Source organism: Barbatula barbatula (genome assembly GCF_947034865.1).
Source record: "Barbatula barbatula genome assembly, chromosome: 6".
Taxonomy (NCBI): Eukaryota; Metazoa; Chordata; class Actinopteri; order Cypriniformes; family Nemacheilidae; genus Barbatula; species Barbatula barbatula.
The window spans coordinates 24,962,162-24,983,340 of record NC_136765.1 but is presented as its reverse complement, the minus strand read 5'-3'; the positions used below and the strand labels follow the sequence as shown (position 1 = coordinate 24,983,340).

Genomic DNA, 21,179 nt, shown 5'->3' with positions numbered 1-21,179 from the left:
ACCTCAGATATCTTTATGAGTGTAGCTTCAAGGTTCCAGAAATAGACAGGACATTAGTTTGTGCTCTATTAGTGGAGTTGGCTATTATTATTACAAATATATCATTATTATAGTTTTATGGTACACTTAAGAGGTAAACAAACTAAACATGGCAAACAAGGAACCTTTAACTTCTGCAAAACCTCAAAAAACAAAAGGTGTTTTTTATACTCGTTAAATGTTTTACAGACTATGCAAAGGTAAGAAATTACATTGATTTAAAAAAATGTATATGGCAAAGAAGCTGTTTACAACCTTTATTTACAGTTTAATTATGCACCGTAATTTATTGTTTGTAATTGAATTGCTTTATTAATTGATTGGGTGTTAATCATTATGAAAGATGATACAATGACGTAACATGGGTATGCTATATTTATAATAGTGGCATTTGAAACAAACTTCATCTTACAACTTAAATCTGTCTTTTCTGTCAACTTGATATTGTTGTTAGGAATAGTTTATATACACAACATGTCAGATTTGCGTTTGCAGATATGTTGTTTTCAATTTACATAATAATCAATAATTAAGAACGTGGTAACAATTTTTGTATATAACAAATAAATAACAGAACAAAAAGGTAAAAATGTATGCGCTTACACTATTGGTCACTATACATTGGTGAGTTTGTCGTCTTCACGTAAGAGAGAAACTTGATTTCCTGCTTCCTGGTCCAAACTTTAGTCATGATCAATGTGTCGCCGTCAACTCTGCGCTGTCTTTAAACATTTGACATAAAATCTTAAATCAACACGCGCAAAATGTTATCAAACAGCCGCTTGTCTTCATAAAGGGTAAGTTTGATTTCATTACTCATAAGATATTTACTCACTGTAGATTAAACCTGATGTCACTTCAGATACACCTACAGGGCGCCAAACGTTGTAACAGTAACAATCATTTAATGTTACAATGAAACAGCTCGCGATGCGATACATTACACGATTAACAATTACGACAGGTTGACGATATTTAAATACAACGAAAGAGAAAATCTCTAAAACATTGTCAATTGTCAACAACTTTTGTTTTAGAAAAATGGACAAGATTTGACGTTTCGTTGAGCCTTCTTTTTGTACATGAATAAAAACTTAGATCTGTCAAATTCTTGCAAGACAAACAGGAATCAAGAAAGCTGAATCCTTAAAGCAGCAAAACAATTTCAGCTAAACAATTTCAAGATAAAAATGATATATACACCGTATGATTCCTTGTTTTATTTGGTTATTTACATTTCTTGTCTTTTGTTTTCAAACTGGAACTAATATTTTCTCTGTATGGTAAGATATGAGTATATATGCAGTAATTGTGATCGCCTGTTTGCTAATAAACAGAAACACTCTTGTGTCTTCTTCAATCTTTCATGGCTTTAACAGAACAATGACAGACGCAAATCGACCTCAGCGTAAGCTGTCCACAGCGGGACAAAGTTTATACCTTACATTAGGCCTGGAGAAAGGCGCTTCAGCTGAAGATCTTAAGAAGGCATACAGGTGTGTCACCTAACAACAAAGCAAGCTTTACATGTCATCCAGAGCAACAAACATAACTCATTTTCGTTATGCTGATATACAGCAGAAGTATTTGAATAATAAACACAGCTCGTGTCAGTTATTGTCTACGAAAGCTGTATTTTATCTCTGTTTTAAAGGAAACTGGCACTGAAGTATCACCCAGACAAAAATCCCAACAATCCAGAAGCGTCTGAGAAGTTTAAAGAGATCAACAATGCCAACACCATTCTCAACGATGAAACCAAACGGCAGATTTATGACGAGTACGGCTCTATGGGCCTGTACGTCGCCGAGCAGTTTGGACAAGAGACTGTGAAACTATACTTCATGTCGTCCAAATGCTGGTTTAAGGTGAGGCGTCACAAAATCCGTATTGCAATACTGTTAATATAGGAGCGAAGAGTTTGTTTGGCCCGCTATCTTAGTTCTTTTATCGTTTATTTACCCTCATGTCCTTCTAAACCTGACTTTCTTTCTTCACAACACAAAAGAAGATATTTTGAAGAATGTCGTCGATCCTTCAGGGTTTGAATGACATTAGGAGAAAAGGGGATGACAGAATGTTTAGTGTTTAGAGTGGGATGTGTTTGGTCAGATGTTTTTTGTTATGTTTTCCAGACGCTCCTGGTGTTGGCGGCGATGTTCACATGCTGCTGCTGTTGTCTTTGTTGTTGTTTCTGTTGCGGGAAATGCGGAGGCTCGGAGAACGAAGATCATTTTGAGCACATGGATCCGGAAGAACTCGCAGCTGAGATGTCAGAAGAGCAGAAAAGTGGTGAGGGGGAGAGACAGGGACAAATAAAGAAAACATCTGGTGCACATGGGTGAAATGAGAGCAATCGTTCAAACATGCTCAATGTTGTTTTATAGGCAATGACACGGTCATCACAGGACAGCCGATTCCCTGTCCAGCACCTGGACACTCAGGTGAACATGTGTTTTCTTGTGTACTGCACAAATTCATCCTCATGGTGACTGCAGTAAACTTCAAGTTGATTTTGTTAAGTATCGTAAGTTTAAGTATTATTAATGTACTAGTAGTATAGTTGAAAGTGTACTATTTAATCACCTTTAATTATACTTACAGTATTGTAACTTTGAGTACACAAATATTTGACAACTGTACAACAACTGAACTTACTTGTGTACTAATGGTTTACTAGTACAGTATTTGTAGTACATTTTGGTCCTCTCTACTATTTATATATTATTATTGCACACTTACTCATATGTTCCTATTCAGATATTATTTGTATACTTAAAATATATACTTGTAACTTAAGTCACATGTATATGAGTACAATTTTAAATATATTTCAAGGAAGTACGTAAAGTCGACTGACAGTACTTTCTGATTGAAAGAATTAAATATATTTCTTGTTTGTAAGAAAAGTTGGTAAGGAGATGATGATGATGGAGAAAAGAAAATGTCACTGTCCGCATGAACACTAAAACTGTCTGGTAGTCCACAGCTCTGACTAAACCTACAGTCTTTCAGGTGTTTCTTGTTTTCTCTTGCTTTGGGTTCGATATTCTCATGTTGTGTTTTGTTTTACAGAACAAACTGTGATTGTGGGAATGCCCATTCCTGCTCAATGCCCCGTATTCACAGGTGAATATCATCAGAATCATACATAAAATCGTAAAATGTATGTGTTAATATACTAAGAGTATTTCTCTGTGTTCTCCTGTAGATGGAGACACTGTCAAACTCGTCCCTCCAGACACACACGTGGACATGACACAATAATAGTCTTTGTTTCTGTCTCACTGAAGGTTTTTGTTGCTAAACTGTGGTTTAGTCTCAGTGGTTTGTATTACACACAGCGTCTGTGCAATATGTGCTGCATGTTTACATCTTTTTAAATGTTTCTTTGTAACATTTTTGCTTAAATGTTCCAATAGTTGTATTGCAAAGACACTTTATTTTCTAAAATAAAGCTCTCCCGGATCACCTGTAGAAAGTCGGTTATGGGTCACGGGTTTGTTCTGATCATTAATATCATCATCTCTTCTCCCTCTTGTGCTTGGAAACTTGTGTATGATTGTTTCTTCAGTGGAAAACAAAATTATTTTTTTGGAGAAATGTCTCAGTGTTCATAAAACCGAAGTCAATGTTGTTTGATTATCAATGTTCAACTCGCACTTCTGCTGTTGTTTTATGCATGTATAAATTGAGGGTTATCCTGGTTAGGTTATAGTTTGTTCCTAAGTAAAGACATCTCATCATTTCTGTATTGATTTGCCGTATTGTCATCTACATACACTGAAACAAAACATGTGCCAGAATCAGAATTTCAGGCAGATTTTCACAATGGATGTGGAACTTCTGTTGACTTCAGGAAAGTTGTTGAGACTATCGATGCAATCTGATAAAGAAATCAAATGACCAATCTTTGCTATCTGTGTGTACATAAATAGGGATCATTTATCAGAGAAAATTGAGAATGATTTATTCTGAGTCGTTTGTCAACCGAGCTTCAAATGAAGCCGAACTCTGAAACGACCATTGCATTAGACACATTAAAAAACTAAATGTATTATTTGATCATTTACTGTTGATCGTTTGTGTTTTGCAATGTTTAAAATTAGGAGAGTATATACAGTACATATTAAATGTGTGGTTTATTTTATTGTTTATGATGATAATACTGCACAGCCTCGGGGAGTGTATATGCCATTCACCTGCAATGAAGACAAAATGAATGGTGAGGATTATAAAATATAAATAAATGAGTGCTGTATCGGCTCAACCTTTCCTTCAGTTAATCCATGATCTTGTAAATTTGCTCTGAGTTTCTTTAAATAAAAGAACCTGCCAAATGTATAAATGTAAATAGTCACCTCTCAAGACAAAAGTAAACTGTGATCCGACTGTAGGCAGTGAATTAATTCTTTTATTAGACTAGACGAAAGTTTGCTGTCTCTAAAGTTCATATAATGACTGGACTGAATAGCAGTTAAAGTTAGTTTAAAGTGTGAAAATATGCCTTCTGAGCCTCTAAATGTTCTCTAAATCTTATCTTCAGTTCAGAACGTAACCTTGATGTGCTCTAAACACGATTACCAAGGCCAACATGTTTTTCAGACATGTACTGTAGGAACAGCATGTGAAGCAGCATATGGTGCAGACTGAGTTCAAACCTCACGCTTCACTCCAGCTCTCCCAGATGTTTTAAAACCTGCTTAAATATTGACAGTATTCCATAATTCCATAATAGTTTTCATGGTGAACTTGGAGAAAGTTCAGCTCAGCCGGCAGGAAAATGCTTCGGACTCGCTTGAACTTTTGGGGTAAGTTTCTCAACCGCACAATCACACTTTCTGTTTGTCTATTATTCGACTGTTTCAATCTTTTCTTCTGTTAAGGCTGTTGGATCATGGGGAGGAGGAATACTTGAGCACACAGTGTGAAGCCGACACACTGGTGTTTCACTGTCACAGTCTGAACGACAGCAGACGCACGAGACACAAAACACAAGCCAAGAGAAAATTACTCATCACATCACTCCTGTGTCTGATATTCATGATCGCTGAAGTCATTGGTGAGATTAAACACACTTGCGATCACAAATAACTTTTCAAAAGTAAACTGACTTTGATTTCCTAAATTTACATTTTTAAATAAAATGCAATTAAACTAAATTCAGTTCAATTTAATCAAATTCATAAAGCAAATAAAAAAAAGAGAATCATTAACTGGAAATAAAAGAACTAAATTAGAGTACTTAAATAAAAGTGTTGAACATGAATATAAACGATAAACAAAAAAAGAGCCTAAAAAAGAGCCAATTCAAAATATTAACACAAATTAAATCTTAATTATTAGCAATATTAATAAAAAATAAAGCTAAAATAACAATATTTTTATTTTTATATTAGAATATTATATCTTTAGATTTGAATAAGACTTTTATTGGATAGTCTGGCAGTATTTCATGTAATGTGTTATGTTGTTGTGTGATGTGTGTTGTTTTTGTAGGTGGTTATGCTGCTCACAGTCTGGCTATATTGACCGACGCTGCTCATCTTCTCACTGATCTCTGCAGTATATTATTAAGTCTCTTCTCACTGTGGATCTCCTCCCGACCTTCAACCAAACATCTGACCTTTGGATGGCATCGATCAGGTCAAACACATTTTACCAGTTTAATGGTCATAATAACAATAATTAAATTTTGCTGTTCTTGTGGCTCAGTGGTAGAGCATTGAGTTAAAGGTCGGGGTTCAATTCCCAGGGAACACGCATACTGATAAAAAATGTATAAGCCTGAATGCACTGTGAGTCGCTTTGGATAAATGCGTCAAGCAAATGCATTCTTGTAAATTTCATTGCTCTTTATTTTATGTTTAAATATTTAAATAAGACGCAGACTTCAGTTGCGGCCTTGACTTTAGACCATTTAAAAAGATCATGCATTCATTACCAATGATTTGTTTGTGATTAGAGGTTTTAGGTGCCCTGTTGTCTGTTGTGTCTATCTGGGCGGTGACAATAGTTCTCGTTCTATTGGCTGTTCAGAGGATCATCAGTGATGATTATGACATAGACAGTGATGTCATGCTTATCACAGCTGGGTGTGCTGTAGTACTGAACATCACGTGAGTCATCATGTCACGTTAATGTCATTTACACTTTATGACTAATGCTTACGGTTTTAAAGTCAATTCACTAAAATGTCTTTATTATCTTAATAATATCTTGATCCAGAGGCTAAATATTTGAAATCATTTCAAATTGATTTTTTAATGGATCCCATGGATTGAAAACTGAAGAAAAAAGCAATCAATAAGAGTTCAGAGTCGTTGTGAATACTGTTTAAAAAAAATCTCAGAGGAGATCTCAAGAAGCTGCTTTCATGTTTGTTTCCATCAGATTGGTTTCAATTCTCCATCAGTCTCATCATAGTCATTCTGATGGTTTGACAGAAGAACATAGAAACACGAGCGTGAGAGCTGCGTTCATACACACACTCGGAGATCTGCTGCAGAGTTTTGGTGTGCTCGTGGCTGCCACCATCATTTACTTTCAGGTTAGTAACTTCATCTTTGAAAACTTGTTATTTTGACTTTTGTTTCAGCAATTACAATCCCCTTTGTTTCTCTAAAGTAATATTAGGAAAACATTTGAGATTTCACTTGAACACAACTTTTGTTAGTTAATGTAATACAGTTCCAAGTATTTTGGGGCAACACTATAAAACTGCATTTCTATCTCAACAGCCCGAATGGAAAATTGCAGATCCTGTATGTACGTTTCTCTTCTCATTTTTTGTACTTGGGACGACTTTCACCATTCTGAAAGATATCTTTCACATTCTAATGGAAGGCGAGTGAATCACTTGAATTTGATCATAAATATGTGACGATATGATTGTCATAATGTTGATTTTGATGTGAAGGAGTCCCTCCTGGCGTTGACATAAACTCCATCAAAGAACTTTTGTTATCGGTTGAAGGTGTCAGATCCACTCACGATCTGCACGTGTGGTCACTCACCTCGAGTGAAACCCAGCTTACTGTTCATGCTGTCACAGGCAAGATGTTAGAATTCATCATAACACTTGTCAACGTTAAAAACAAAATCACCCGGTAGTTTGAACCCAAACGATTTATTTTCCAGATGAGCAAACAGACCCACAGACCGCTCTGATGGACATGACCAAACTACTCCGGTCGAAATATGGATTCGACAATATCACCATTCAAACAGAAACACACAGAGATGACAGGAGTAATCGCTCGCAGTGCCATGACCCAAAAGACTGACAGAAGTTTTGTTTTACTTTATGTGAAGACAATAAATACAAAATAATGACGAAATATCATCCTCATGTCATTGAAGAATGTTGATAGCCAAACATCATTGAACCCCATTTAATTCAATTGTATAAACACAAAACCACTGAGACATTTCTCAAAATATGTTCGTTTGTGCTCTACTGAAGATGTACGGCTTTTGATTGACCCGTGGGTGACCGACAGAATCTTCCCAAATTATAAAACTGTACAACATTTGTTAAATTTTTAAAGATGGTGAGGAAACCCCTTTGAAAGAAAGTAAGACACTTTCTCAATACAACAATTATTGATAAACAAAAGAAAACGATTTGTTCGAATACATCTGCATTGAAAGTCAAGCTTTAATAAATGTCTTTAATTTAGGAAAGAGACGCAGAGCATTCTGTGTGGTGACCTCCCTGACCCTCTCCAAAGGTATTCCTTTGATTTTGGCGATATATTCTGCACTGATGCTGATATTCCGTGGTACGTTCCTCACCTAGAGAGCAGGACAGATCAGGATGTGAATGTAGAAATGATACAAATCGACATCAAGAACTAAAGATTAAGGTAAATAAACAGTACCTGCTTTTCTGGTCCCAGTGCAGGAGCATCTGTTTCTAAACACATGCTCTCCAGAGGAATCTGCTTCACAAGTTTCTGCTTCTTAAAAAAGATGGGCAAAGCACATGCTGTGAGACTAATCGAGGCATTGCTGTTTAAACTGGCATGAATGCTATATTTATGATATATACACTATCTTAAATGCCGGTTTGGTCTCAACTGTGCTTAATTTGACTGGCAGTTAAGATGTAAATGTTCGGAGTATAGACTGTAAACAGAGCTTTTTAAATGCAAACATTGGGCATGAGGGAATGACACCTTTATTTTGACAGTTCAAATCTTACAAGTAACAGTAGGATCTACATTTACCTGATCACTTCTCACAATAGATGGAGGTATAGAGAAGCAATATCCAGCTTTCACTCCCTCCATTGCAACTGAGGGTTTGCCATCAAATGCATGTAGCAGAGCATTCTCTACACCTGATTGACAATTATATCATAAAAAAGCAACAAGTTTATGAATGCACACACAGTAGGTTTCAGCGGGCATGCATACCTAACTCCTTCAAAAGATGGATGGTTGGTCTTCCTGCAGATCTTGAGTGGACATTCCTAAATGATAGATTTATTTTCAAATGCAATGCTACGTGAGAGATCAATAGTCTATTTGTTTTGTTTCAGAAAAGAACTTACAGTGGGAGGTTTAACCGTTTTGCGACATGTGCCTGTTGAATGAGCACCTGTCTCTGACTGTCTTTTCCCTCATCACTGCTGACCACACGGGGCGTAAAGTCCAGGCCAACCTATATGTGATATTACAACAATAAAAGAGTTTTGTCTATATTGATAAATCATACGGTTCAAAATGGTTACACTGTATAAACAGTCAAACAATACGTGTCTAACCTCACCGATAGCAACAATGTGTTCCTTGTATTTGTCAATCAGGGGTAAAGCAGCCTCTAAATCCTGTAGAGTATACATCAAGAAAGCAATCTCAAATATAAAATCATCTAAAGAATTGGTGAATATTGTCTGGGTCTTAAATCCCAAAATATATGCTATATGTATACATGTTCTTGGGCTAAATTGTAAGTATGTTTACATCATGGTAGTATTTGTTGTGCTATAATATAATTTTAAGATGGATGTTATTCTGAGAATAACACACGCTTATTCGCCATGTTTTATATGAACATACATACAGTACATACCTGAAGTACAGCTCCTCTGGGTTGTGCTGGATCCTGGACAGGATGAACTCCAAGACATGGTATAACAAATCCGTGGAACCTTGGAGATACATTAAAGGGTTAGTACACCGAAAAATGAAAATTCTGTTGATATTTACTCACCATCAGATTGTTCCAAAAATGTATACATTTCTTTGTTCTGCTAAGAGAAGATATTTGTTAGAATGTCAGAAACCGAACAGATCTCACTGCCATAGTAGGGAAAATAAATACAATGGGATTCAATGGGGGATGTGATCTGTCTGTTCGCTCACATTCTTCCAAATATCTTCCTTCGTGTTTAGCAGAACAAAGAAATGTAAACAAGTTTAAAACAATCTGAGGGCGAGTAAATGATGACAGAATATTCATGTTTAGGTGAATTATCCTTTATTAAGCTTGAAAAAATACAATGTATTAGAATATGATCTGGTCTGTACCGTTGTGAGAGAAGTATGATCTTTTCAAATTCTCCGGCATGCTCTGCTACAGCAAGCAGGGCAACAAGCCCAGCCTAAAAATACAACAATAACACGACAAACGAGGTTAAAACAACTTTACATGACATACATGACGTCACGCTTAACTGAGAGAACGAGTTACCCTTTTAGACTCCTCAATGACTTCGTCGATGTCCTAATAAATCAAGAATATCACGAATTAAGAAAGTGTTTCACACAGTTTCGTAATACTGTGAATAAAATCGATGTCTTACATTGTCAAAATCTGCAGCAGATATATGACAGTGACAATCTATATAGCCCTGCATGGATTCATATATCTAACCCGATCGCTTAACGGAGAAGACCACGTGACAGCCAAGCGAACGTACACAACCGAGCAGGAAGTGACGATGCAGACAACGCCACCAATCCTAGCACGGCAAAATCTCCCCTCATGAATATTAATTTAACATCACAAGATCTCTCCTCTACTGCCTTGAAACGGACTTGTAGTTAAATAACCGCGCAGCTGTTTTATGACACAACAATACTCTCTCCATTTAAAAGTGTCCGCCGAAACCACGATTTGCACGTTAAGCATAATTAACTTGTACAAACGTCCAAAGTTCAGACGGAGCCGTTGAAAAACAGAGCTACGACGCTCACGTATACGTCCGCTGGAAGAATGCGGAAGTAACTCGTGTCATGGAGCCGACCAATAGTTCTAAACACTGCACTCAAAGCCCATTCATTTTAATGTCTCCCAAACGCTGAAACAACCAGTTGGCGGAAGTATCTTATATTCATAGATATTAAATACTCGCACAACATGCGAGATCGAGTGTCGTAACTCTCACATTCAACGGCTCTGAGTTCAACCAATCAGGCGAACGTCACGCCTGCGATGAGCAGATATCAGGTATCGCGAGAGCGGTTCGAAAGCACAGCTTTTAAATTCATCTCGCGGTACTTGATGTCACACGCCGGTGGGGCTGCGCAGCGCAGTTTTGTCAGAGGTTGCCTTTGTTTAAATGAGGAAGTTTCACCAAGTGCTGCTTTTAAACAGGTTTGTGATCGGTCACGTGCGATTCGGTATGAAACAACATCGCGTGATTTAGAGTTCTGTCATAAGATCACTGCAGAGCAACACGATGCATCGCTGGAGTGTTTTATCTCTGAATTTACTTTTCATCGGCACCTGTTATTGTCAATACAAGCCCACCTGGGAGTCGATAGACTCGAGACCGCTGCCGCAATGGTTTGATCAAGCAAAATTCGGCATTTTCATTCACTGGGGGGTGTTTTCTGTGCCCAGTTATGGCAGTGAGTGGTTCTGGTAAGTCCGCAAAAAACACAGTTGTTTTTATTATACAATGATTTTGTAACATTAGATTAGATTCAACTTTATTGTCATTACACATATACAAGTACAGTGTAAGGAAATGTAGTTTAGGTCAAACCAGAAGTGCAGTTAGCAAGTGCAGGATATACAGTTAGAATAAATACAGAATACAATATGAGAGAATATAATACAGTGGGCATGGACTATACAAATATTTTGCAGTAGGTGTGTTCTATGAAAATATGACAGTAGGTATATACTATGAACAATATATACAGATGACTATATACTATGAACATTAATGTACAGGTGGATATGAACAGATAATAATTTAGACTAAAATAGTGCAAGTGACTTAGGTATGCATAAATACATAATAGGCATGCAATTCATTTAAAAACTATTTACAATAATTATACAATTGCATACTGTTTATCTAAATATATATTATTAATGTGCAGAGGTTTCTCATTCAATTATGTCCAGATCAAATTCACCTCTACATTTTATTCAGCATAAAACAGCTCTGCTCGGTCTGGGCTTCATACAGTTTGCTTATTGAAATCATACATTTATATTCTTTATTTATGGGTATGGAGTGGATCTCCAGGTCCGTAGCCAGCCAGTTGAAAGGGGAGGTTCTTTTTTTTTTAAAGTGGACCTTTTTTGCAGTTTTTCTCCTCCTTTTGTATTTAATTATGAGGTTCAAATACCTTTATGCACTAATTTCTGCTGGATTAGTTTGTCTGCTGGTATCTTAACCAGCACGCTTTTTGATGTACCTAAAATATTTATTGCATTGTTGTCAAATTGCTTCCTCAAGTAACACTTTTGTCAGTCCATACACAGTTCATAAGTTTAAAAACCACACTAACAACAGAACAGATTTAATGAACTTTACTGAAATATTAATAATAATTCCACTCATCATAATTTCTTGACTCTCTGTCAATGCCTCTTTGTTATGTTTTATTATTATAATTACGCTAAGTTTATATGGCTATTATATTGTAGACCAGGGGTCCCCAAACTTTTTTCTGCAAGGGCCACATAATTCTCCCTGTCTTTAATGGGGGGCCGGGTCGGTTTGTAACAGAAAATTACATGGGCCGGAGGTACTACTTGAATTATTGTGGAGATTTAATTATGATTTGAAATGTATTTATTATGCCTCCTAATGGTAGAATAGTTTATTAATAGTATATAGTTTAGTGCTACTCAAATTCAAAACATTTTCTTTTGCATATTAATTAACCTTTCTCTTTCCCAACCGCTTGGCCATTTTGTCGTCTCTTTGAAATTTTCCGATGGTTCGCGCGTCAGTTCTATCGCATTGGTATGTTATGAATTTAACAAATTATTAGGCTATGTGAGTAATTTAGAGAAATTTGGGTCTGAAAGCCAATATTCTGACGCTCGCTCACGGCCCTACTAGCGCAATCTCCTGACTGGTTAACGCTGCGCAAATTTTCACCAAAGTTCAGATTTTAAACTCGCGCGAATCACGCGAACGCTCAATGCGCGTCATTCGCGTGAATCGCGCCGCAAGTAGGTCATCGCATCTTTGCATTGACTTAGATCACTCGCGCTATAAGGCATTGTTCAGAGGGCCGGTCCAAATCTGTGGGCGGACCACATTCATATATACCCCTCCCCTCGCATCATTCAGAGGCGATGCTTCTTCACGTTGCTTTGAAAAGTGTATGCGAGAACTCTCTCTGTCTGTGCACGCACATACACGCGTCCTGCAATAATAATCGTATTAATTTGAAACAGCAACCCAGAAATTTGTCACAAGCATTGATTAAAACAATGATGACAATAATCACATGAAAAAAACGACTTAAATTCTGGACCTTTGGCAGTGAGGGGGGGTTCGTTCGAACCACCCGAACCCCCCCTGCCTACGGGCTTGATCTCATGTTTTTATTTAGGAAACATGTATTAATGTTATTGTGTCTCTCACAGGTGGTACTGGCAGGGCCAGAAATATCCCTCGTACGTTGCTTATATGCTTGAGAACTATCCACCCGAGTTCACGTACGCAGACTTTGCACCGAAGTTCCGGGCCGAGTTCTTCGATCCCGAGGAGTGGGTTGATATTTTTTCCTCATCTGGGGCCAAATATATAGTCCTCACAACCAAACACCATGAAGGTTTGTGGAAGATTACTGCACAGTCCTCCTCACATTTATATATATATCTCTCTCAATCTGATCATTTCATGTGTCCCATCAGGAAACAACAAAGTTGCCTGTTGACATTATTTGGTTCCTGGTCGGAACGAGTGTTTATAGGTGACATGTTGATTTTAAAGTCTTTTAACTCCTCAGGTTTTACTATGTGGGGCTCAAAGTACTCGTGGAACTGGAATGCGGTGGATGTAGGACCCAAGCGGGACCTGGTAGGGGATATCGCCACTGCCCTGCGGACACACAGTGATTTGCGTCTGGGACTTTACCACTCTCTGTTTGAGTGGTTTAATCCCCTGTTCAGAGCAGATGAGGAGAACCACTTCAACACCACCGTGTTCCCTAAATCTAAGACTTTGCCTGAACTGTATGAAATAATCAACAAGTACAAACCTGAACTGCTGTGGTCTGATGGGGATGGAGACGCGCCCGAGCGTTATTGGAACAGCACTGGGTTCCTCGCATGGCTTTATAACGAGAGGTAAGACTCCATCTCTAATACATGCATCTGTATAATCATTTGCTTTGCGTTTACTAAATCATCACCAAATCGTAGCAAACGCAAACAAGAACTGTCAAAAGTAAAAGTGCCACAATGTAACCCAGCAGTTACACTTGTGTGTTTTTAGCCCAGTTCGCGACACTGTAGTGACCAACGACCGCTGGGGTTACGGCAGCATATGTAAACATGGAGGATATTACACATGCACCGATCGATACAACCCCGGACACCTGGTGAAACACAAATGGGAGAACTGCCTGTCCATCGACAAGAAGTCATGGGGTTACAGGAGAGAAGCCAAACTTAGCGATTATCTCAACACTGAGGAGCTGGTCGCAGTGAGTTTATTTTTACATTTACATTCATGTACACACATTGGAATGCAAAATAACTTGCAAATCCAGAGATGTTTTGAGGAAACAAAAGAACGCTATAAAGGTTGTTTTGGTAGGTCTGGATGAGCTCAGTTTTCTTTGTTTTCAGTGTTGATGTGTTTCCTTGCAAAACATGTAGTTGTGGTTGGACATAGTAAATAGTTTGTTCCTTTAAAAACAAAAGAACAATAGCCTTTAGTTTAAGCCCAGCAATTAACCCGAAATGTTCTCCTTCCACATTTAAGCAGAGACCACAAAGTACCTGGACAGCCTTACAGCTGCGCGAAAATTAAGAGACCATTACACATTTTTATTTCGAATAGTCATTTCTAGATGTATTGTGGTCATTACAGTCCAGAGGCCTATTGCACAAAACTAGGATAAGGGATTAAGCCGGGATATCTTTGTGATCCTGGCTCAATTTATCCGTGATCCGGTTGCACTAAAGCTGGATAGGGGGCAGCAGGATATGTTATGGTATAAATTACCATGGAGATTTATTCTGTGGAGCTAGCCTGCTCCAGACCAGGCTAAATTCCAGGATTTATTTAATCTCATCCCTTATGTCAGTCAGCAGTCGCCACAAACGGAAACCAATAGTTATTCCACTGCACACTTTACATTATCACATATAACTAGACCCACTGTCATTATTTAAACATTTCTGATCATTAACTTCAATCATTTTGGATAAATGAGTTTTAGATAATTTTGCTATCATTAGATAATTATAAAAACAACGTGTAACATTATGTTCCTTTATTGAATAAGGATAAAACAAAGCAGGTAAACCATCAGCTCCTTTCGAAACCGAAGTCACACATTGACACTACAAGATGGAAAGCACAGAATCAAAGGGTATTATACAACAAAAGGATAAATACACATTCAAAGGTCTGTATATAACACACCCGCATGTCTGCACACTGAAATAAATGCAGGACAAATCCATTCACATCAACTGAACAGACAAATGAATGGATGCAGTAGCCTCCCTGTAAGCTTGTATTACACACAGTATACAGCACACACATCATAAGAGGCCAAATCAATAAAACAAATTTTTTACAAGACCCCAACTTCCTCTGCCACCGCAGGACATATTTAACCAAAATTTAAAGCACACATTCTAAATAAAATAATTCAACACATTGGTCCCTCAGCAGCCGACCACTTTTGTCATCAGGGAAGATTGCTGGATTGTCCCAGTCCATGGCTGGTGGCACTCTGGGGGCCCTCTCCTTAAAGGCGCTATATAAATTAAAGTGAATATTATTATTATTAGGTCATCTATTTATTCAATTCACTTTTATTTTATTTATATAGTGCTTTTCACAATTGTTTCAAAGCAGCTTTACATTAATAAAAGCAGGAGAACACACAGAAAAATCGGTGGACAACGTAAGAAGCAGAGTACAACGGCTTAGATTAAACCGTACTAGTGAGTAATGTAAGGCTTTGATAATAATTTATCAAAGCCTTATACAATGTGATGGAGTTACTTTACACAATTTCACTCATATCTGCAGTCCATTTCAGTTAAAAATGAAAGTGTTTCAGAATCAGTGTAAAACTGCGTTTTTGGAGATGTGAATAAACTATTTGGATTGTGATCGTGATGTTTCAGCGGAGCGGTGAGTAATTGTGCACTATTCGCATTCAGGCGGTCTGCAATAGTTTGGCACAGTTTTTCTCTTTGCTTTATCACTGTGGCGGTGTTGCCTTTTTTCTTAATATGTCTTTTACCTCCTCGTATGCCTCCATGAGCATTTGTGCCTCTGACGGGGAAAAGTTGCCATGGTGAATCTGTGATCGGTGGCGGGTCTATTTGAGTGAGCCGTGAGCGCGCACCTATCCAGGATTGGTTTTACCTGGCTTGATGAATCCGTGTCTGCTCATCCTGGCTTGGTCTTTGTGCAACCAATTAAGCCGGGACGCGCTTGTTTTGGCTTCATTGAGCTCAGCTCAGTCATTTATCCCGGATGTCTTAATTCTACTTTTGTGCAACGGGCCCCAGTGTTTGTTGAAATTCAAAACAAACAGCAATCCAACAGCAATGTGAAAGACTGATAGCACGAAGACAAAATATCAAGGTCATCGCACAATTTCCTAAACGCATGTAGAAATATGACTGTTGTATGCTTAAAAGAGAGTCTGACAAAATACGGACCATCTTTTCTGTTATCTCTCTGCAAATAAATGCAAACAGAAAGCGTATTTATATTTTGAAATTTGGCAAAATAGTGTTGGTAGTTCACAGTATGAAACAAAATGATAATTTGACCTAAAATCTGAAAATCGATCTCTGAAATGGTCTCTTAATTTTTTCCAAGGCTGGAAGATGCTCTTAATATGAATTGATGAATTAAGAAAATAAAAGAATAACTATCCAAGCACAAGCACAGGTGAAGATATCCTCTTTAAATGAGAACAGAAAGTATTTGAACACAATGTGGTTGTCAAACACCGTTATGCAATTTTTATGCAGATTTTTCTATATAATGTGATGCGCTACACTCGCAAGGACACTTCAAGAACTTTGACCACATTCATTTATCATAAATCTCCTTCGGATCTGTTGGTTAGAAGTTGTTGCACAGATGGCGCTGAAAAGCAAAGTTCTCAGCAAGGTTGATCTGGACGTGTTTCCGCATATTTCCAAATACATTTTGTGTCATTTGTTTGCATAACAGGCTCTTGTTGAGACTGTATCGTGTGGAGGGAATTTACTGTTGAACGTCGGTCCCACACACGACGGCCGCATTGTGCCCCTCTTCGAGGAGCGTCTGCGACAGATGGGACAGTGGCTCAAGGTGAACGGAGAGGCCATATACAACACCACCGCATGGAGAATTCAAAATGACACCGTCACTCCTGGAGTTTGGTCCGTTGCTTTATGAATTATATTTTAAAAACAGTAACCTGCTTGTAATCTTAATGCTTACAGTCAATTGTTTTATCTTCTGCACCTTTAGATGCATTTAATTGAAATGACGCACATTTTGTTCTGACAGGTACACATGGAGACCCAAGGAGAATGCAGTCTATGCGATTTTTCTTTCCTGGCCAAATAGTGGATATGTTGTTTTGAGTGACCCTATTGTGTCACACGGGAAGACTCAGGTAATGAATCTCGTAAAAGAAAAACTAAATTGTTATTGATTCTCTTCGCTAAGCCCCACCCTTAGAAGCCCCTGTATTGTAAGATAAGCTTACAATATGTGTGTTTAAATAGTTTAGAAATCATTTGTAAGGAGTTTTATATGAAACCTTAATTTTATAATAGTAACACAGAGAAATGTCATAGTTTTTTTTAACATCAGAAAGTGCTTGTCGCACTTTTTTCCAGTACATTAGAAGTTATGTTAAATAAATGTTTACCTCTTTACAAACACGTTTTCCTGAACATATTGTGTTATACACACATCCTCAATTTATTTATTTTGGTCATTTTGAAAAGCTTGTGGGAATGAGCACCAGTAACCAATGGGGTGAAGCTTAGCTATAGGACTCAAGTATTTATTCTAACACATGTTCACCTTCTTTCAAATCTTTGCCCAAATTCAAAACCAGGTGATGCTGCTTGGTTATAAATCCCTGAAGTGGGATTCTCTCAACCCGACCGGACTGAAGGTGTATCTTCCTCAGCTGACCCCCGATCAGATGCCGTGCTCCTGGGCATGGACTCTACGACTGACTGGTGCAGCGTAGTCAATAATCAACAACACTCGGCTCATTTCCTCAGGAATAATGGTTTGATTTGAACACACTGTCTTCTTTCATATTCTAGTTTTATTTTCATGTAGTCATTTTCAGTCAGGTTTATATTCAGAAAATGCCTTTTTTGCAATACTGTAGGGGGTTGTCTTCTAGTACTGTACCAAATAAATGAATTTTGAACTTTGTAATTTTTTATAGCATTTGATTTTGTAATGTGTTTTTGAATTTGAGGAGTTTATTTGCAAAAACAAATGTTTAAAAATCATGTTTTGTTATGTTGCATTGCTGTTGGGTGGTTTTTTTATTAAGTAACATAAATTAACACAATAAAACACAATGGAACCATGATAACAATCTTTTTCGAAAAGAATCAAATGTTCGCTGTTTTTGCCACAGTGGAATCATACAGTCCTGGAAGTTCTGTGTTTTTGATTTAGCATTTAGAGTCTTTAAAACTTTTTTATATTTTTACAAATGTTTTGTCTAAATTCTTCATTATTTATATATTAGTAAATTTGGTGAGTGTCTCTATAAAGCACTGGAAAAATACTTTCTCTTGGCAGCGTTAAATATGCACTATAATAAAAAAATGTGAACTTAGTGTTTGTTGTTCATGATCAATCTTTGTGTGAGGTTTTGAACAATGGAAATGAATAAACAGATGTGTGAAATGGTTGTATTAGCGTTACAGTGTCTGTTCTCCCTTTCATTTTTATGTTTTAGAACATAGACAAGAAGAAGGAGTTAAAAGTATTAATAATTGTTATCATATAATATTTCATGCTGCTATCATGTTTGCCATTGGAAAGCAACTGAATGCTTTCAACACTACTATCAAATGGTAGGCTTATAGTTTCTCTGAAGGTGAAATGTTTAAAAGTTAGATTCATCTACTGTTCATGGGTAGATGTTCTTAAAAAGTAAACACTGTGGTACGTCCAGCTGCCCAACACAGCCACAGTTTTGAATAAATTAACTTTCCAATGACTTTCTTAAAGTTGTTTTTGCATAATAACTTAAAATGCATTCTGTAGTCTAAACGTGACGTATCAAACAGACATTTAAATAGAACAGGATATGTGTGTGTGTCTAAACTACCCACAGTCCTTTGCTCGTGCACTTCTTTGGAATCGGAGAGCATCACATGCTGTATTCAGACACACGTGCCCGCTGCTCCCATATCAGAAACTCCCTATCTGAGTTATTCAGGGCAACGCTGCCAAGAATAGTTCTGTACTGTTTATTAAGATCACCGTCTCTGTTACTCACTATGCCGGCTTAACATCTCTTTCTCCTTTACGTGAAATTCCAATTTTCCGTTCACAGCTGCGTTTCAAGATCAATTGCTGTCCCTGTTGTGATGTTTGTGTGGTGAGATGGCTGAGATGATGACCCGGTGTCTGGTGTGATGGGGTGAGTCTGCTTTCTGGCACATGGAGCAGCAAAGACCTTCAGGGTTTCAGGGCCAATCTTCCATTACGTATAGTAAGACAGAATGAGGGGGTCTGTGGGGGACTTCATCTTGCTTTCTTGTGCACTTGAGTAAATGATGCACTGGTTTGGAGTAGATGAGTTTAGGCTTTCACATTCTAGTGGGTTTGTAGTTTGCATTGTTGGGCAAGTTACTTTAAAAAGTAATGAATTACTAGTTACTAATGACAAATTCAATAATGTAATGAGATTGCTGTTCATATTACTCTCTCCAAAAAGTATTTCATTACTTATTACTAATGACTTTCTATATCCTGTATCAACCGATAAGTCAAGTGATTCACGGACATGAAACAGCTCTTTAAATTCAAGTAAAGTATATAAAAATACATAAAGTAATATTATTAACTGAACAAAGTATTACAAATGTGAGAATTATATATTAAAGCGCGTATTTTAAAGTTAGACTTTGAATTTTGATGTCAATCCACTATTGCACACACACATGTTACACAAACTAGTTTATTTACATCAGAGGCAATGGTAGTTAAGTTACAGAAAAAATAGTTTATCCCTTACTTGACTTTTTCAATGGAAAATTACAGTAATTAATTACACCCTACACTGGTAATTTGGCTCAACACAACACAAAAAAATTGTTTTTAATTGCTCATAGGTGGTGAAAATTCAATAAAATCAGGAAAAAATGTAATTGGTCAGATTTCACCATGATATCTGCAACGCACAAACTTTCCTATATGAGGTTTAGGTGTGTTTTATCATTGGAACAGGAGACATTTCCTCACAGTTCTTCTAAAGGTATTATGATTAATAATAAGTAAATAACTAAACGTTGGGAAGTAACTCGTCCCACACCATTTGACTTGACACAAATTCATTGCATGAATAATCATGCAAACTCATTTGTGCCTTTTAGAGTGATCTCCTTTCGTGACAGTGATGCTCAAGTTTAGGGATGTGACTTAATTGATGCATTTTTGTGTAATAATGTAAACAGTCAGAGCTTAACGCAGGGTTCCCGTTATCTTGCTTTGAAGGAGGAGTCTCGAGACCAGAATATCACCTTTTCTCTGTGCCAGAGCCGTTGAATATGAGAGTTAAGACACTCACACAGACCTTCATAGAAAGGATGGAATGCGGAAGTAACTCGCGTCACGGAGCGTTCAAACACTGTACTGAAGCCCATTCATTTCAATGTCTCCCAGTTGCTGTGCAGATGGTGAAATAACATGAGTTGAAGGAGAGTAAAATGTTGCTATAAATGTAGTCAATGTAGTGATCAGTGTGCTAATATTGAGCAAAATGTGTGCAAATACAGTTGCTGTTATTTCAATCAAATCACTTTAAATGGGTTGACAGCACAGATTTGTTTGGAACCATTGAGGGCTCCATGAACCACATTACCACACAGCGGCTAGATCGAGTGTCGTAACTCTCATATTCAACGCCTCTGCCCTGGGCCAGTTATCCCTAGCAACACCCTAACAACCGCCCTCAACACTGCGGAACAACATTGTGGTTCGTAATAACGTAAACAAAAATGTCTTCTGTATATTGTCCAATAAATAAATCCACACGTCACTGATGTGTCTCTAAACATCACAGAACAGATGAGGACGGCGGCCTCAGGTGTGATAGTCTAAGCGAGTGTCCTTGGTGCCCTGTGTCTGTGTTCATCTTCCAGAGCAGATTCCCTCTGGCTTTCCCCTCCCTATCTGTGTGCCGGGATCGTGGCGCTCCGGTGTGAGCAGAAATCTATTTCCGTCCCTGTATATTCCCCTCCAGCTAGAGTCATTGCCAGCAGCGTGTTGTCACGGTGATGGACGTCTCCACCGGTCGTCCCTCAGCCAATGAACATGCAAGTTTTTATGCCAAGAAACATGATCATTTTCCATTTACCTCCCACTGCTCGAGTGAGTACGAGTATAGTGGCAGATCCTAACAGAGAGCGCTCGGTGTAAAACAGGACTCTTGGCAGACACACAAACACTAAGGATGAGACGTTTATACTGTTTAACC

At 37.7% G+C, this 21,179-nt stretch overlaps 4 protein-coding genes across 6 annotated transcripts; 3 read left to right on the top strand and 1 right to left on the bottom strand.

Annotated features, from left to right (window-relative positions):
* The first annotated feature begins 21 nt into the window (after positions 1-21).
* Positions 22-4,305, top strand: dnajc5gb (DnaJ (Hsp40) homolog, subfamily C, member 5 gamma b). Of its 2 annotated transcripts, none has more exons than XM_079458278.1 (7): positions 22-239; positions 1,419-1,535; positions 1,694-1,907; positions 2,175-2,331; positions 2,427-2,483; positions 3,115-3,168; positions 3,251-4,305. In XM_079458278.1, exons 1-7 carry the CDS (start codon positions 118-120, stop codon positions 3,304-3,306), a joined length of 777 nt encoding a protein of 258 aa, XP_079314404.1. In that variant the 5' UTR covers positions 22-117; the 3' UTR covers positions 3,307-4,305. The 2 variants fall into 2 exon arrangements, with proteins under 2 accessions (XP_079314404.1, XP_079314405.1); XM_079458279.1 differs by lacking the exon at positions 22-239 and adding an exon at positions 686-836.
* A 341-nt stretch (positions 4,306-4,646) lies between these two features.
* Positions 4,647-7,376, top strand: LOC306895204 (proton-coupled zinc antiporter SLC30A2-like). The gene is made up of 8 exons (XM_079458267.1): positions 4,647-4,850; positions 4,926-5,101; positions 5,539-5,685; positions 6,005-6,158; positions 6,433-6,589; positions 6,780-6,885; positions 6,959-7,093; positions 7,180-7,376. Exons 1-8 carry the CDS (start codon positions 4,783-4,785, stop codon positions 7,323-7,325), a joined length of 1,089 nt encoding a protein of 362 aa, XP_079314393.1. The 5' UTR covers positions 4,647-4,782; the 3' UTR covers positions 7,326-7,376.
* On the bottom strand, positions 7,149-10,448 carry LOC306895207 (putative deoxyribonuclease TATDN3). Of its 2 annotated transcripts, none has more exons than XM_079458275.1 (10): positions 9,851-10,448; positions 9,739-9,771; positions 9,576-9,649; positions 9,118-9,196; positions 8,810-8,872; positions 8,597-8,706; positions 8,460-8,515; positions 8,271-8,383; positions 7,923-8,003; positions 7,149-7,836 (listed from the first exon to the last, which is right to left on the bottom strand). In XM_079458275.1, exons 1-10 carry the CDS (start codon positions 9,902-9,904, stop codon positions 7,693-7,695), a joined length of 807 nt encoding a protein of 268 aa, XP_079314401.1. In that variant the 5' UTR covers positions 9,905-10,448; the 3' UTR covers positions 7,149-7,692. The 2 variants fall into 2 exon arrangements, with proteins under 2 accessions (XP_079314401.1, XP_079314402.1); XM_079458276.1 differs by having other exon boundaries at positions 7,151-7,836; positions 7,923-8,000; positions 9,851-9,980.
* Positions 10,449-10,518: 70 nt separating this feature from the next.
* On the top strand, positions 10,519-18,475 carry fuca2 (alpha-L-fucosidase 2). The gene is made up of 7 exons (XM_079458100.1): positions 10,519-10,914; positions 12,889-13,076; positions 13,254-13,593; positions 13,742-13,952; positions 16,682-16,872; positions 17,003-17,111; positions 17,562-18,475. Exons 1-7 carry the CDS (start codon positions 10,730-10,732, stop codon positions 17,697-17,699), a joined length of 1,362 nt encoding a protein of 453 aa, XP_079314226.1. The 5' UTR covers positions 10,519-10,729; the 3' UTR covers positions 17,700-18,475.
* The last annotated feature ends 2,704 nt before the right edge of the window (positions 18,476-21,179 follow it).